General features: G+C 39.9%; 1 protein-coding gene and 1 non-coding gene across 2 annotated transcripts in view; one reads left to right on the top strand and one right to left on the bottom strand.

The window, feature by feature from the left end:
• The window catches only part of RAD23B (RAD23 homolog B, nucleotide excision repair protein), a 45,344-nt gene that overhangs the window by 18,270 nt on the left and 11,872 nt on the right, over positions 1–15,202 (bottom strand). The window contains exons 2-4 of the mRNA XM_049770859.1: positions 10,288–10,369; positions 3,726–3,805; positions 2,202–2,515 (exon numbers count right to left, since the gene is read on the bottom strand). Coding sequence (XP_049626816.1) covers positions 2,202–2,515; positions 3,726–3,805; positions 10,288–10,369 — 476 coding nt within the window. The remainder of the gene's footprint in view (positions 1–2,201; positions 2,516–3,725; positions 3,806–10,287; positions 10,370–15,202) is intronic.
• On the top strand, positions 14,105–14,211 carry LOC125996397 (U6 spliceosomal RNA). Its single transcript, XR_007491261.1, has one exon. It is a non-coding gene; the product is annotated as a U6 spliceosomal RNA (small nuclear RNA).

Here is a 15,202-nt window from a genome sequence, read left to right as displayed (position 1 = left end):
TGGAGGTAGTGTGTTTGCCTTGCAAGCAAAAGGATGGTGGTTCGAAACCCGGCATCCAGTATGGTCCCCCGAGCCTGCCAGGAGTGACCTGAGCGCTGCTGGGTGTGACCCAAAACCAAAACCAAAACCAAAACCAAAAAAAAAAAAAAAAAAAAAAAAAAAAAACTAAAGAAGAAAAAAAAAAAAAACACACAGAACTTTTTTTTTTTGGTTTTTGGGTCACACCCGGCAGTGCTCAGGGGTTACTCCTGGCTCAATGCTCAGAAATCGCTCCTGGAAGGCTCGGGGGACCATATGGGATGCCGGGATTCGAACCAATACCTTCTGCATGAAAGGCAAATGCCTTACCTCCATGCTATCTCTCCGGCCTCCAGAACAGAACTTATTAGAGTCTGTGCCCTCCTCCTCTCAAGGAACCAATTTCTGGTAAAGAGGCCCAAGGAGCATAAAATAAGTAACCCAGACCCATCCAACATGCGTGACTGGGTCACAGAAACTACACTTAAAAAGAATAATAAAATGTTCTTTCTGATCACTATAAATATCATAAACGTTCTTTCATGTCACTGTATCCAATTATTAGAGTTTTCCATGCTTTCTGGCTCGGATTTCAAGAAGCCTTGAGTCTTCCATCAAGGTCAAGTGCAGACATTATGAAATAGAAATGACTCCACTAAATTGGTACACACTGGGTAGTATAAATCACACTTTCACATGGAGAATTCACTTGTAAAATTTTCAGCAAAGAGTACAACCAGCAGAGAGTACAAAAAGCGTTAGTTTTGGCTTTCTTTTGTTTCTGTTCTTGGGGTCACTGAGTGATACTCTGGACTTACTCTGGAAAGGCTCAGGGGGACCAGATGGGATGCCAGGGATTTAACCTGGATCAGCCAAGTGTATGGCAAGCACCTTACCCTCTGTGTTAACTTTGTAATAGCTTTGGCTATTTTACTAGTATTTTATTTTACGAAAACATCTTCATTATAAAGCATCTGATAATCTGACTGGCTAATTTTCACAAGAAATTATTTCTTGCTCCCCAAACCTCCCATCATGTCTTTAAATTTTTATTTTGCTTCAAAGCTCTATACACAGTATGTAGAGAGCTTACATTTTTGGAGTTTGGGCCACACCTGGTGACACTCAGGGGTTACTCCTGTCTATGCACTCAGAAATTGCTCCTGGCTTGGAGGACCATATGGGGCACCAGGGTCCTGTGTCAGCCACGTGCAAGGCAAATATCCTATCGCTGCGTTATTGCTCCAGCCCCAACAGCTTACATTTTTGACAAAAAATTTTTAATTATTAACATTAATAGATGGATCCTATTATTAACCCACTTATACAGTTAGTGAAAAAAGAAAAAGTGAGATGTCAGTTTCTTTTCTAAAGTTAATAAATAAATTTCAGGATTTAATACAATGTTACAAAGCAGATGAAAATATTAACTTGGGGAAGTTGTTTACGATACATATGAAAGAATATAGTAAAACTATAAATATTGAGGGGCAAAGCCAAATTATTTATAATATGATTTATTGGGGGAGGGATATTGGGCCCCAACTGGTGGAGGGCCAGCAGGGCAAGCACCCTTCCAACTGTAATACTATTCTGACCACTCCCAATCTTTAAAAATAATTTATACTGGGCTGAAGTGGTAGCGCAAGTTAGCCTAGGACAGACCACAGTTTGATCCCCCAGCGTCCTATATTGTCCCCAAGCCAGGAGCAATTTCTGAGCACATACCCAGGAGTAACCTCTGAGAATCACCGGGTGTGGCCCAAAAACAAAACAAAAATAAATGAACAATTCATACTTAAGTTCATTTACTAACTTGTCAACTAAAATGAGTAATGAAATAGGTTCCATCCCCAATATTCTATGATTCTCCAAGGAAAAAATTAGGAATACCACTAGTGCTTTACTGGATCTCAAACCAAAAATATATGTAAACAAAATAATATAATTGATTTTGACTTTATTCCTGGGTGGAAAGGTACACCGGCAAAAATCAATACAGCTTACACAAACCTGTATTATAAAATTTTAGGCAGACACATAAACTGTTTTCAAGTCAGTGTTTAGAAAAAAGATAAACATGGAAGAATTTCAGTAGGATCAAATCAATCATCAAAATATGACACATACCCAAAGTTCTTGCTATAAACATATTTTGAGATTTCCTACAATTTTGTTTTTACCTGTCAGTTGCTGTTGGGCTGGAAGCCACTACTGGGGTTTCTGCTGGTTTTTCTGCAGGTTTCTCTTGTTTAGTTGCACTAGCAGGTGCAGGTTCAGAAGATGCTGTGGTTGAAGCTGGAGTGATGGCTGCAGGTGTGGGAGTGGGAGCTAAAGCTGGGGTGGGAGTTGAAGGTTGAGCCACAGCTGGAGCTGCAGGGGGACTAACTGTGGTGGTGGTGGTGGTGGTGATAGTAGTGGTGGTGGCGGCTGTAGGACTTGACTGCTGAGTTGTAGCTGGTGCTGATGATGGTGATGGTGTTGTCACTGCTTTAGGCTAAATGAATTAAAAGGAAAATAATCCATCATGGATAAAATACGTTTTTACCCAATTTCTCATTAAGTGCATAAATAGTACAAGATGCTACAAATGTAACACCAATACAAACTTGTAACATAAAAATTGCCTTACTGGCTGTACTACAGTTCCAACCCAATACAGATTTAAAAAAATGTAAGTCCACACATGTAAACCATTATTTGTTTCATAGTTCAAAAGAATGCAGTAACAGAAAAGTGTATGACAGCATACATCATTTTGTAAATGTAATTAATGTTAAGTGCTGCCACTTTTCTGTCTTTTAACACTTTATTCATCAGTGTCTTTTTTTGGCAGGGGAACATACTCAGTGATGCTCCAGGGTTACTCCTGGCTCTGCACTCAGGGATCACTCCTGTGGACATGTAAGAAGGCTGGGGATCAATTCAGGTTGGCTGTGTGCAAGGAAAGCACTATATCTACAGAACTGTCTCTCTAGATGTCTTTTTAAACAAATCTACCGTATGTGTAAAAGACATATTACAAGAACCCCAATTCATTCTGTGCTTCATAGGAAAACTTGGACTTTTATAAACAATTCCAAATATATCAAAGTATAATTAAGTAACAGAAAGCTCTTATTAAAAACTTCCTGACAGGGGCCGAAGAAATAGCACAGCTGTAGGGCATTTGCCTTGCATGCGGCCAACCCAGGACAGACCCAGGTTTGATTGCGACGGGAGATTTCTGAATGCAGAGCTAGGAGTTATCCCTGAGCGCCACAGGGTGTGACCCAAAAATTAAAACAAACAAAAAGCCTTCCTTACAATAATCATTCTATTATTTCTTTAGTTGCCTTTTCTTATATTTAGTATTTTATTTTATTCAGTAACATGGAACTTGTGAATCTCTATGATTTTCCTTAAGAAGTTTGTCAAGTTGTGTGCGTAACTAGCAGTCCACTTTAAGATACCCTCATTAAACACTAAAGAATAAGATAATACACTAATCTGTACTAATTTCTAAGAAGTGCATTTTCTAATACTAAAGTTTTAGTATCCTAGCAAAACATACTAATCTAAACATGACTTCTAATGTACTGATAGTTTTGATTACATTAGTGCATGTCAGTATATGAGACCATAAATTGTATTCATTTAAAATGCGAGATTTGATATAACTTAAGACTCACAAGCATAAAAATATACAGGATAAAACAGAAACTTACTTTTGTCACCATAACCACCACAAAATTTTTCTCATCAATTTTATATTCTTTCAGCGCAGTCTCATCATTAAGGATTTTACCTAAAAAAAAAAAGGGAAGTTACGTAGGCAGAGTAAACACAACCTTATGTATAATAAAATTAGAACAATTGTCACTACCAATTCCACCCCTCAACCCTCAACCAGGAAAGACAATTCTATCAATTAATACTCAAGTTAAAGAAAAACATTGAATGATCAGTCCAGATAAAGGAAACAAACATAAATAGTAGAGCATAAGCACATGACTAAAATCACATGACTAAACTTAAGCTGCACATAGAAATACCAAGCAAATCTTTTAAAATCTATTAATATAAAACCTGCTGATAGATCAGAGCAATACATAATACAGCAGGGAAGATGTTTGTTTTGCATACGGCCAACATGGGTTCTGACCTCAGCACCCCATACAGCCCTAAAAGATTGCCAGCAGGAATCTCTGAGTGCAGAACCAGGAATAAGCACTGAGCGCCATCAGGCAAGTGTCCCTCACCACCCTAAATAAAGAGTTCCTGGTCAAAAAACTTTTAACCAATTTCTGAGAAAGGGAAGATCATTAATTCAACACTGTAGTTGCCTAAGGTCCCCTGGGAAATATCCTACACTTGGTGGGAATAAAGCACTTCCTGGCCTCACAAATACTGGATTCCAAATCGAAAAGAAATGTTCTAGGGCCAAAAAGCAAGGCGCTGATAATAGAAAGTATTTTAAAAACTAAATTGGGGAACCAGGAAATGCAAGACAGATCTCAATAAAGCACAGGACTATGGGATACTGCTAACCCTGACGGTCAATGTTAGGTCAGAATTCTTTCTGGTTTCCTTTTGCTTGAATCTAGTTTTCTATTTAAAAACATAAATCAACAGTCAGGAAATAGTTCAGAGGGTGAGAGTTCATGTTTTGTATGTAAGAAGTGTGGGTTTGATCCCTAGCATCCCATGGTCACTTGAGTACCAATCTGGGAGTAGCCCTAGAGCACTGCCCCCAAATAAAATGTTTTAAAGATAGAAGCATTATAAAGATACAACCTCTAAAAAGAAAATGAGCCACAATAAATCAGAAATTCTAAGTTTAAATATACCTTATTTATCTGCCTCTCTAGGCTTCTGATTACTGATCGAGATTGGTTCACATACCATACATACATACATACATACATACATACATACATACATACATACATACATATTCATTTAAACACCATGGTTACAGGTTGTCCATAACAATTTATTTTCCCACAAAATTGTGCCAGAAAAACCCTAACTCGGCTTATACTTAGGTCATACAGGTTTTTTGCATGCATGTAGTCTCCAGTCGTCTTCTGCTGTCTGCTGGAGAGGGCAGTGCTTCAGCTCAGTCCACAAGTTGCAGCTGAGTTGAAGAGATAGGTGGCTGAACTGAACTGGATGCCACTAACTATTTAACCCACAATATACTGCGCTTTGTATGAGCCCAGCAGCAGTGATATCTGCGAACTCTGATGATGACAATGTCTATGCTGATACCCTCACATCAAATACAGCCCAAACTCTATTTGAACATACATGAGGAGGAGGAGGAGGAATTCAGTTTTGAAGGATTTTAACCTTTGCGATTTAGCTTGGTTACCTGTTAAGCTACGGTTTTCTGCACTTTATTTATAAAGTGTTAAAATTATTGTTGCTAGTTTAGTTTTTCTTTAGCAAAACATTAGAAAACATTTAACCTGATTCCTCAATTACTGTAATTATTTTGGGTATATATTTTTATTTTTAAAATTTATCAGTCGCTGCTGCATTTTCCTCCTCGGCTTATACTCAAGTCACTAAGTTTTCCCAGTTTTTAGGGTAAAATAGGGGGACTGGCTTATAAGCAGGTAGGCTTATAGTTGAGTATATGCAGTATTTAAGAAAACAAAATTTCTAAGACAATATCCTTAGTTATTCAGGATATCTTACCAATGACAAACACAAAGACAGTGTTCACTTTTTATTTTGAAGAGCAAAGAATTCGTTCCAAAAATGTGTATATATTAAGTCTTATTTATTTTATGGGTTTGGGCCACACCTAACAGAGCTCAGGGGCTATTCCTATCTCCATGCTTGTGGGGCCATATGAAGCTGGCTCTAGCCCTCATCAAGTCTACTTTTAACCTAATTTTAAGGGGTGTTAGCAAAGATAGTTACAATCACAATTTCTCATTTATATCACTTACTGCTTCCTAAAATTGCGTCATCCTTCCTTATTGGTTTCAAAGAGCTTTTTAAAAATTATTTGAATTACTACCACCTTTCTTTTTCATTTAAACACCATGGTTACAGGTTGTCCATAACAATTTATTTTCCCACAAAGTTGTTCATCATTGCGTTACAATAAATGTACACAACCTTCACAAGTGCATATTTCCCACCACCAATAGCCCCATGTTTCCCTCTCACCCTCCCCTTCTTGTCTCTGGGGCATACATTTTTTTTCTCTCTTTTGCTCTTCTTTTATTTTCGTTTTAGACACTTTGGTTTGTAACACAGTACACATTTCCTGCCATAGATGTCCCCAGTTTCCTTCCCACTCACCCTCCCCTGCAACAGGCAGGTCTGTGACACACACACACACACACACACACACACACACACACACACACACACACACACACACACACCTGTCACAGACACCTACTTCTCTTCTCTCTCCTCCTCCCTTTTCTCTGTCATACAGACACCTCTCTTTTCTCCCTCCCCTCCCCTCTTCCCTTCTCTCTCCAGTCACATGCACATCACACATCTCTCTCTTTGTCACACAGACACCTCTCTCTTCTCTCTCCCTCCCTCCCTCTCTTGGCTTTCTCCAGGCTCTGAGCTGAAGGGTCACTCCACTGTTACTTGCATGCAAGGTAAGCACCTATTTTGCTATTACTCTGGCCCCCAAATTTGATCTCTCTCTCTCCTCACCACCTCTCCCTTTCACTCTCTCCTCTCCTTGAAATTATGGTTTGTAACATTACTAATTAAGGAGTACCATGTATATAACTTTACCCCCCTTAAGCATCCAGTTCTCATGCAGAGTGATCAGTTCCAACCACAGATCATTCACTACCCTAACTTCCTAACTCAGGGGTCTCAAACTCAATTTACCTGGAGGCCGCAGGAGGCAAAGTCAGGGTGATCCTTGAGTGCAAAGTCGGTAGTAAGCCTTGAACATTGGGAGAGGTGTGTGTGTGTGTGTGTGTGTGTGTGTGTGACCCAAACAACTAAAACAAAACAAAACAAATAAAGATTTCTCTAGGGCAGGGCCACAAAATGTTGTATGGAGGGCCATTTGTGGCCCGTGGGCCGCGAGTTTGAGACCCCTGCCTAACTGCATTTACCACTCACTCTTTGTGGCAAGCTTCCTACCATGAGCTGGTCCTCCTGATTTTCATCTATTGCCTCTGGGTATTATTACCATACTGTCTATTATTTTTCTTATACCCTACAAATAAGTGAAATTTGAATAACTACCATCTTTTACTGTCACTTATTTGATGACTTTTGACATACAAACTGTTCTATATTAATTTTTTTCCTTGGGTTTTTGGGCCACACCTGGAAGCACATAGGGGTTAGTCCTGTCTCTTCACTCAGAAATTACTCCTGGCTGGCTGGGTGACCATCTGGGGTGCCAGGGATCAAACCCAGGTGTAGACCCTGGGCACAGGCAGGCATGGCCCTAAAAACTAAAAACCAAACCAAATGAATTTAGTTTAATTTCACGAGAATAATTCCAAGTATATTAGTGAACAATGCTCATTATAAATGCTTTCAATTCAATAGAATTAAAAATACATTCAAACTACTTAAAAATACAAAAGGCAGTAATATTATGCTAATAAAAATAAAATTAGGGAGAACTACAGAGGCTCGGCTGAGCTCAGAACACTCCACATGCCAGGATTTCTTGGTGTGTTTGCCTGGTATGTTGGGGGCTCTGGGAAGGACAGCTAGCCATAGGACCCCTGGGCTGACCACTTAGTCCAGGGGAACAAGATTCCCCCCACACCAGGCGGGTCTTCAGGGCCACGCCTGGTTAATCGGGCCCTGGGGGGAGGGGGTCAGAAATTCCTCCCTAGGCATCCAAGAACTGCAGAGGCTCGGCTGAGCTCAGAACACTCCACATGCCAGGATTTCGTGGGCCTTTGACTGGTATGATGGGGGCTCTGGGCAGGACAGCTAGCCATAGGACCCCTGGGCTGACCACTTAGTCCAGGCGAGCATGATTCCCCCCACACCAGGCGGGTCTTCAGGGCCACGCCTGGTTAATCGGGCCCTGGAGGGAGGGGGTCAGAAATTCCTCCCTAGGCATCCAAGAACTACAGAGGCTCGGCTGAGCTCAGAACACTCCACATGCCAGGATTTCATGTACTTCATGTATTCAGAATATTCCTTATTCTTATGTTATGTTTTCCGTATACAGAATGTTCATGTACTTCATGTATTCAGAATATTCCTTATTCTTATGTTGTTTTCCGTATACAGAATGTTCATTTTGTATTCTGCCCTTTCCCACACCCCTACAAAGCTCTTTCTTACTCCTGAACTCTCTAACCCCCTCTCAAACATCACTAACCTACTTTACTCTTTTTAACTTCAGTAGTGTACAATCCTAATCACAGTCCAAAGCTGTGCATTGTGTGTGACAACCCTAAACTGTTTCAAGATACATAAAATGGACACGTATTTCTTTAGAATATTTTGTTTTTTTTTTCTCTGACAGCTATAGTTCTTACTAAATGTTTTCTTATACAGTGATGGTTCTAACCACTTTTTATCTTCTCTTTTCGAGCTGTTTAACAAGGAATGTTTGTGGAAGAGTCCCCCAGTTTAATGCTTATGATTGAACCATGTCATGGGAATCATTGTAATTGTTCTTATGGCCCCCATATGCACCAATAACACCAAGTGGCATTGTTTCTTATTTGCATAGGCACATTAAAATGGGAAAATACTATACATACAAATAAGATCCTATCTAATAGAGATTGGAACACACAAATCTTGTAGTGCAAAGGGACCTTACACCCTGAACATTGACATAACGACCTGGCACAGACCTCAGAAGAAAGGGCATAACCCATTCTCTCCTGAACCAAGAAAGCCATCCACGAAACATCCAGGCTGGTCTATAACATCACCTGGAAGCAATCCTCTACCACGGAAGACCTACACTGCTCAGACTTCGACCTGATCAAAGGAGACTTCCCTTAACACTGAGAAGACTTAACAACAACAACGACCTGATTACAGGACAGGGCTCCCTGCATTGCCCTTTGATTGTGAGGTGAAAGGAGAGGATGCTCCACATCCTGACTTCAATGTAAGATATGCAGATTCAGGATCTTTAATACAGAAACATGATACCAACAACAGAGACTGTGTGAAAAATAAAAGTGTGTTGGCACTACAGGCAATGTATTGGATTGGACGATCTAGCTTGCCTGGAGCCTAGACTTGGTCTTGTGCCAGGAAACCTCAGGGGTCTGGTCGCTTTGTACTTAGGCCATGGTTATTTCTTTCCATGTCCCTCATATTTTGGTGGGCCTATGCAAACAATAATTGCCACTCTAACACCATCTTTACTGTGCTCCTTTGACTCTAATCCTTAAAAAGAACTCACTTAAAATTTGAGGTTAACTTAAGCTAATATGCATGTATATGAAAATGTAAGAAAATACTATACCTGTAATGTTTAAGGAGTTACGTAAGTTTTATGGCTTTAGATTGCCTTGTGTACTGTTAAGAAATATTATAATGTGTTACAATCTGGGGACTTGAGGGACAAAGTAATTGTACATGGATTCTGTCTTATTTATCTTAATGTTCTTTGGCTGAAATTTCAAAGTTAAGATATCAGCAAGGGGACTTCTGAGAATTATGTTATGGGTGATTGTCCTTCCACTGTAACTTTACCTTGTCTTCTTTCTTTGCACCCTTGTTCTCATAATAAAAAATAAAATAAAATAAAATAAAATAAAATTAGGGGCTGGAGACAGTACAGCAGGTAAGGCACTTGCCTTGCATACAGCCAACTCAAGGTACCATATACAGGCCCAGAAACCTATCCTCAACACAAAGCCAGGAGTATTGAAAAGAATTGGGTATGGCCCACCCTACTAACATCGTTAGAAAGAAAAATAAAGCAAAATGTGAAAAATCGGGGCCAGAGAGATAGCATGGAGGTAAAGCGTTTGCCTTGCATGCAGAAGGTCAGTGGTTTGAATCCTGGCATCCCATATGGTCTCCCAAGCCTGCTGGGAACCATTTCTGAGTGTAGAGCCAGGAGTAACCACAGAGCATTGCCAGGTGTGACCCAAAAACCAAAATCAAAACAAAACAAAACAAAAATTGAAAAAAAAAATCAATGCCATTTTCAAATAGCTAACCACTTTATCTATATAATCATATTTCTGACAACCAACTAGTATATGATACAATTCATAAAATAACAATTTCTAAAAATGTCACTGTAAGAAAGTAAATGACACATCAATTTTAATATTTAATTCATACCTGCATAAATTAATTTTTGCCCTGCAACAGGAAAGGCATCTTTCCCTTTTTCAGATTCAATCTTCTCTTTCAGTGCTTTCACCTATCAGAGAAAGAAGATTTTAGTTTTAAGTCTAAACAATGAACATCAACCCAGAACTTGAAGAGTGCAAGATGAAATTTTTATTATTGTAATTAATGCTTCCCCAGACTGTTTTTCAATCATGTATTAAAACAAACCAAATTTTTCAATAGGATTCCAAAATGCTTTGGAGGCATAAAGGTTAAGCTCAAACTCCAAGGATGACCAAGTGAAGACAGTTCTGCCACGTGTGATTCCCAGCCAGAATGACCAGGAGATGACTCAATGGCTTCAAAGCACTTGCCTGGTGAGCACAAAATGACTACCTCATTCATCCCTGATGCTGCCCACCTAGTTGCTCTGAAGATTCTGACAGTCCCACAACCAAGGATGAACAGAAAATAGACAGAAAAGTCTATGCAGGGCCAGAGAGTTGATACAGTGGATGAAGTGCATGTCTGCATCAAGTCGAACCACATTCAATACCCCAGTGTCCCATATGGTCTCTGGAGCACTAACAAGAGTGGTTCCAGGGTGCAGACCCAAGAATAAGTACTGAACATTGCTGGGTGTGGGACCCAAACAAAACAAACCAGGCAAACTCCCCATGCTTATTTGTGCTTTTTCCAATGAAGAAAAGCTATCTCTAAAATGTCTCAGAAGGTCTGGAAAAGCATACAACAGGCTGCATAAATTCTTTGCATGCACAAGGCCTAAATTTGATCCTAAAACTGCATCGTTTTCCATAAGCACTGCTAAAGCGATCCCCAAACACAAAACTGGGAATACCCCAAAAGCCACAGAATGTCAAAAACTAAGGAAGTCTAAGAAATAAAACCACAGCAGCCCAGTGCTACACCCTACAAACGATGGCCCAGGGTTTCCACAACCTAACCTTATCAAACTGCCAAGTCACCAAACTTGTTTCAGATCTAGTTCCTGGGCCAATCCTGCCACTCAAAATTTCATAATAGTGTCAGCCCAATGGGAAATCTTACGAGAAAGTTACATAAAAATCTACTGAGCTCAGTGAACTTAAACACTAACACAGTAGGCTCATCTAGCACCAACCACAACCAAAACAATCCTCAGACACTGACTTTAGTAACATCCATGGAAAGAGACATTTCAAACAGACTGATGTTATCTAAGTTTTGATAATTCCATTTACCTTTATGTTGTAACAAGCAATATGAAATAAATGTATGTGTGCCTGAAAGGAGACAGGCCATGGTGGTGGGTAGAAAAATTGGGACTCTGATAAAGGAAAGATCACACACATGGTGGGATTGGTATTTGAACATTTAAAACCTGAAATGACTGTAAACTTGGTAAACCAAGGTGTTGTAATAATTTTAAAAAGCTAAATATTAATATTAAAATGCAACTAAGTAAACAATTTAAGGGGTGGTCGAGACATCAGGTCTGAAAAGCTTGAGTTCCAAAGCTCAGAGAAGGCTAAAAAGACACACCTGTACTGAAATGACCTTAAACAAGAGCCCTGACATAGTGTCCTCTATAAAAAAGGACTAGATGATTTTTACAGTCTGCCCTGTCAATTCCTAAAGTTAACACAGCAACATTAATTATTTCTGATAATTTCCTAAGTAGATGCTTCTGAATTTTATACAGAAAAAAAATCTGATAAGAAGGGGAGCCGGAATTAGGGCATTTGCCTTGTACATGGCCAACCCAGGTTCAATCTCTGTCATCCCATATGATCCTCAGAACTCGAGGAGTATTTTCTTTCCTTTTCCCTTTCCTTCCCCTTCCACTTCCTTCCCTCCCTCCCCTCCCCTTTCTTCCTTCATTTCTTTTTTTGGTTTTTGGGTCACACCCAGCAGTACTCAGGGATCCTGGCTCTATGCTCAGAAATCACTCCTGGCAAGTTTGGAGGACTATATGGATGCCAGGTTTCAAACCACCATCCTTCTGCATGCAAGGCAAACGGCCTACCTACTTGCTATCTCACAGGTCCCTCCAAGAGTAATTTCTGAATGCAGAGCCAGGAGAAACCCCTGAGCATGGCCAGGTGTGTCCCCCTAACCAGGGGTCTTCAAACTTTGTAAACAGGGGGCCAGTTCACTGTCCTTCAGACTGTTGGAGGGTCAGATTAGTAAAAACAAAAATTATGAACAAATTTCTATGCACACTGCATATATCTTATTTAGAAGTGAAGAAACAAAATGGGAATAAATACAGTATGTGGCCCGCGGGCCGTAGTTTGAAGACCCCTGCAACAAAAAAATTGGTTAAAAAAAGGGATAGAAGGTTCAAAGGTGTACTACTGATAGCTGATGATAATAATAATAATAATTATTATTATTATTTCCATGGGCACACAGTGATTTCTTTTCTGCAAAATGGCAGGCAAATAAATGGGTCAAGTAAGATTGGGGAACACATGTTCTGAATAAAATATGACTGGTTCAGAAAAAATAATCTACATCATATGGTTCATCCCTGTTTATGATCCTGATGGTTCTGATTTTATTGCCATCTGAGCAGAAACTAAAAAAATATTAAAGAAGGGGCAGAGTGAAAGCACAGTGGGTTGGTCATTTGCCTTGCATGCAGCTGACCCGAGTTTGATCCCTGCATCCCATGAGTTCCTCTCAGAGCTTGTCAGGAGTGATTTCTGAGCACAGAGCCAGGAGTAACCTGAGTGCCGCTGGGTGTGACCCAAAAACCAAAACCAAAACCAAAACCAAATAAAAAGAAAGAAAACAAGAAAAAAGATATCAAAAAAAGCTCCGAAGGTATTTCAATGAGCTAGAGCATACACCTCATATGTACGAGGACCCTGGTTCCTGGCACTGCATTTTACTGAGATAATCCCCACTCCCTGCCTTCACCAAGACCAACCAAAAAGAACAGTATCTAAACTTCTTGGACAAAATAGCCATTATAGACCATTACCTACTTCTCTTTCAGGAAAAAAAAATTAAAGCCAGAACAAGTAAGGTGCAAGGTAGTAGAGTAGTAGCCCTGCACACAGCCAACTCAGGTTCAATCCTGGGCATCCCATATAATCCCTGAAGCTCACCAGAAGAGCCAGTGCCAGAAGAAAAACCATAAGCATAGCACAGGTGTGTCCCCCAAACAATATCCAATTGATAATCCCCTGGAAATCTATCTTCTTTAAGCAAATATTAAGTACCCCCTAATTATTTACCAACACAACTACTGACCCCCTTGTATCATTCTGGTATTCTCCAGACATGGGGGAAGGGGCTAATTAACCCATTTGGGGAAAAAGACCTAGTTTTAATTCCTTATATGGCTACAAAATTAAAAAGGGCCTAAAACAGCCTAGAGCAATTCAAGGTGGCACCCACCAATTAGGTGGTTATAAGGCTATGACTTTATAATTGTTTATTTTCTTTTTTTTTTCAGAGTATGAGTGCCCTAGAAGTTACAAAGTATGTGATGTCACAAAAGGCTGCATAAAGAAGCAGAAGAGAACCTATCTTTTATTAAGTCAAACAAAAAAGTGGCAGGCAGATAGTACAGGGATTTAGGAGCCTGCTTAGTACAAGGCTGACCTGAGTTTGAGTCCCATCACCACATATAGCCAAGTTCTGCCAAGAGTAAGCCCGGAGCAGCCAGGTATGGTCCAATACTCCCAGCAAAAGGTAAACTGTAAGCTTCAGAGAACAAAAATCATTGTTAAAATTAAATCCCCATGCTAATGTTGTGCTGCTTTGCAAAGCCAGTGTCCATACACAGAACTTCTACATTAAGATTTCTAGGCTCGTGCTCGCTTTGGCAGCACATATACTAAAATTGGAACGATACAGAGAAGATTAGCATGGCCCCTGCGCAAGGATGACACGCAAATTCGTGAAGCATTCCATATTTAAAAAAAAAAAAAAAGATTTCTAGGCTCATTGCTGGTTTAACAGATGAGCAACAGAATATTTAATTTAACCAGCTTTCTCATTGGTAACATTTTCTTTATTACTGACATAAGTATAAATTTAGGGAAAGAATCAGAACTTTAACTGGCACTGACAGCCCTAAAATAGAAGCAGTATAAAAGCAGTTCATGAATGATGCTTTGTCTGTGACATGTGCCTGGCAGTGTACAAAGTGAGTTCATAGTGAACTCACTTACTCTCTACTATGTATCTATGAGATTATGATATGAACTCTCCAAGAAATCCTCAATGATCTTTTGCCACTTGTATTCAAGCTTCTATATACATACCTAATTCTCCCTAATCAAAGGAAACTAAAAATAATGGCAAGATGATAGTGCTTGCGTAACTTCCAAACAAATTTATAAGACTCTTTTTGACTTTGTTCTTCTGGGAGAAAACAGCATAAGAGAAACCAGCTACAATGTCATACAGCCTGGTGAGAAGAGTATTTGGAGGAAAAACTGGCAACTAGCCAACTATCTGCAAAATTTGCTAGCCAGGAGAAGAATTTCCTTAGAAGGGACCCCTTTGGCCACAGTCAAGCGTGCAGACTCTAGCCCTTGAGGAAAGCTCATGAGTTAGAACAGTTTCAACTGTTTGCTGATCATGGCACTCTGGCCCAGTTTCCTTCCTCCCTCACCCCACACCTATCAGTTGCTCCCTGGTCTCATGCTGTGTCTTCCCATTCATGCCATTTTAAACCTGTGTGGCCTCCTACCTGAGAATCTAGCTGAGTTAGAATCTAACTAAGTTAAAGGAGAGGTTCCTGAGTTTCTCTGATCCTCCCAATCTTCTTCTGAACCCTTATTAGAAGAGCAGCCAGTCAGCACTCCTTTAGAAAGCTATCTTCTTTATTTTATTTTATTTTTGGTTTTTGGGTCACACCCGGCGGTGCTCAGAGGTTACTCCTGGCTGTCTGCTCAGAAATAGC

Source organism: Suncus etruscus, chromosome 1, assembly GCF_024139225.1.
Source record: "Suncus etruscus isolate mSunEtr1 chromosome 1, mSunEtr1.pri.cur, whole genome shotgun sequence".
Lineage (NCBI taxonomy): Eukaryota > Metazoa > Chordata > Mammalia > Eulipotyphla > Soricidae > Suncus > Suncus etruscus.
The sequence above is the reverse complement of the archived record's forward strand: the minus strand, read 5'-3'. Positions and strand labels throughout refer to the sequence as shown.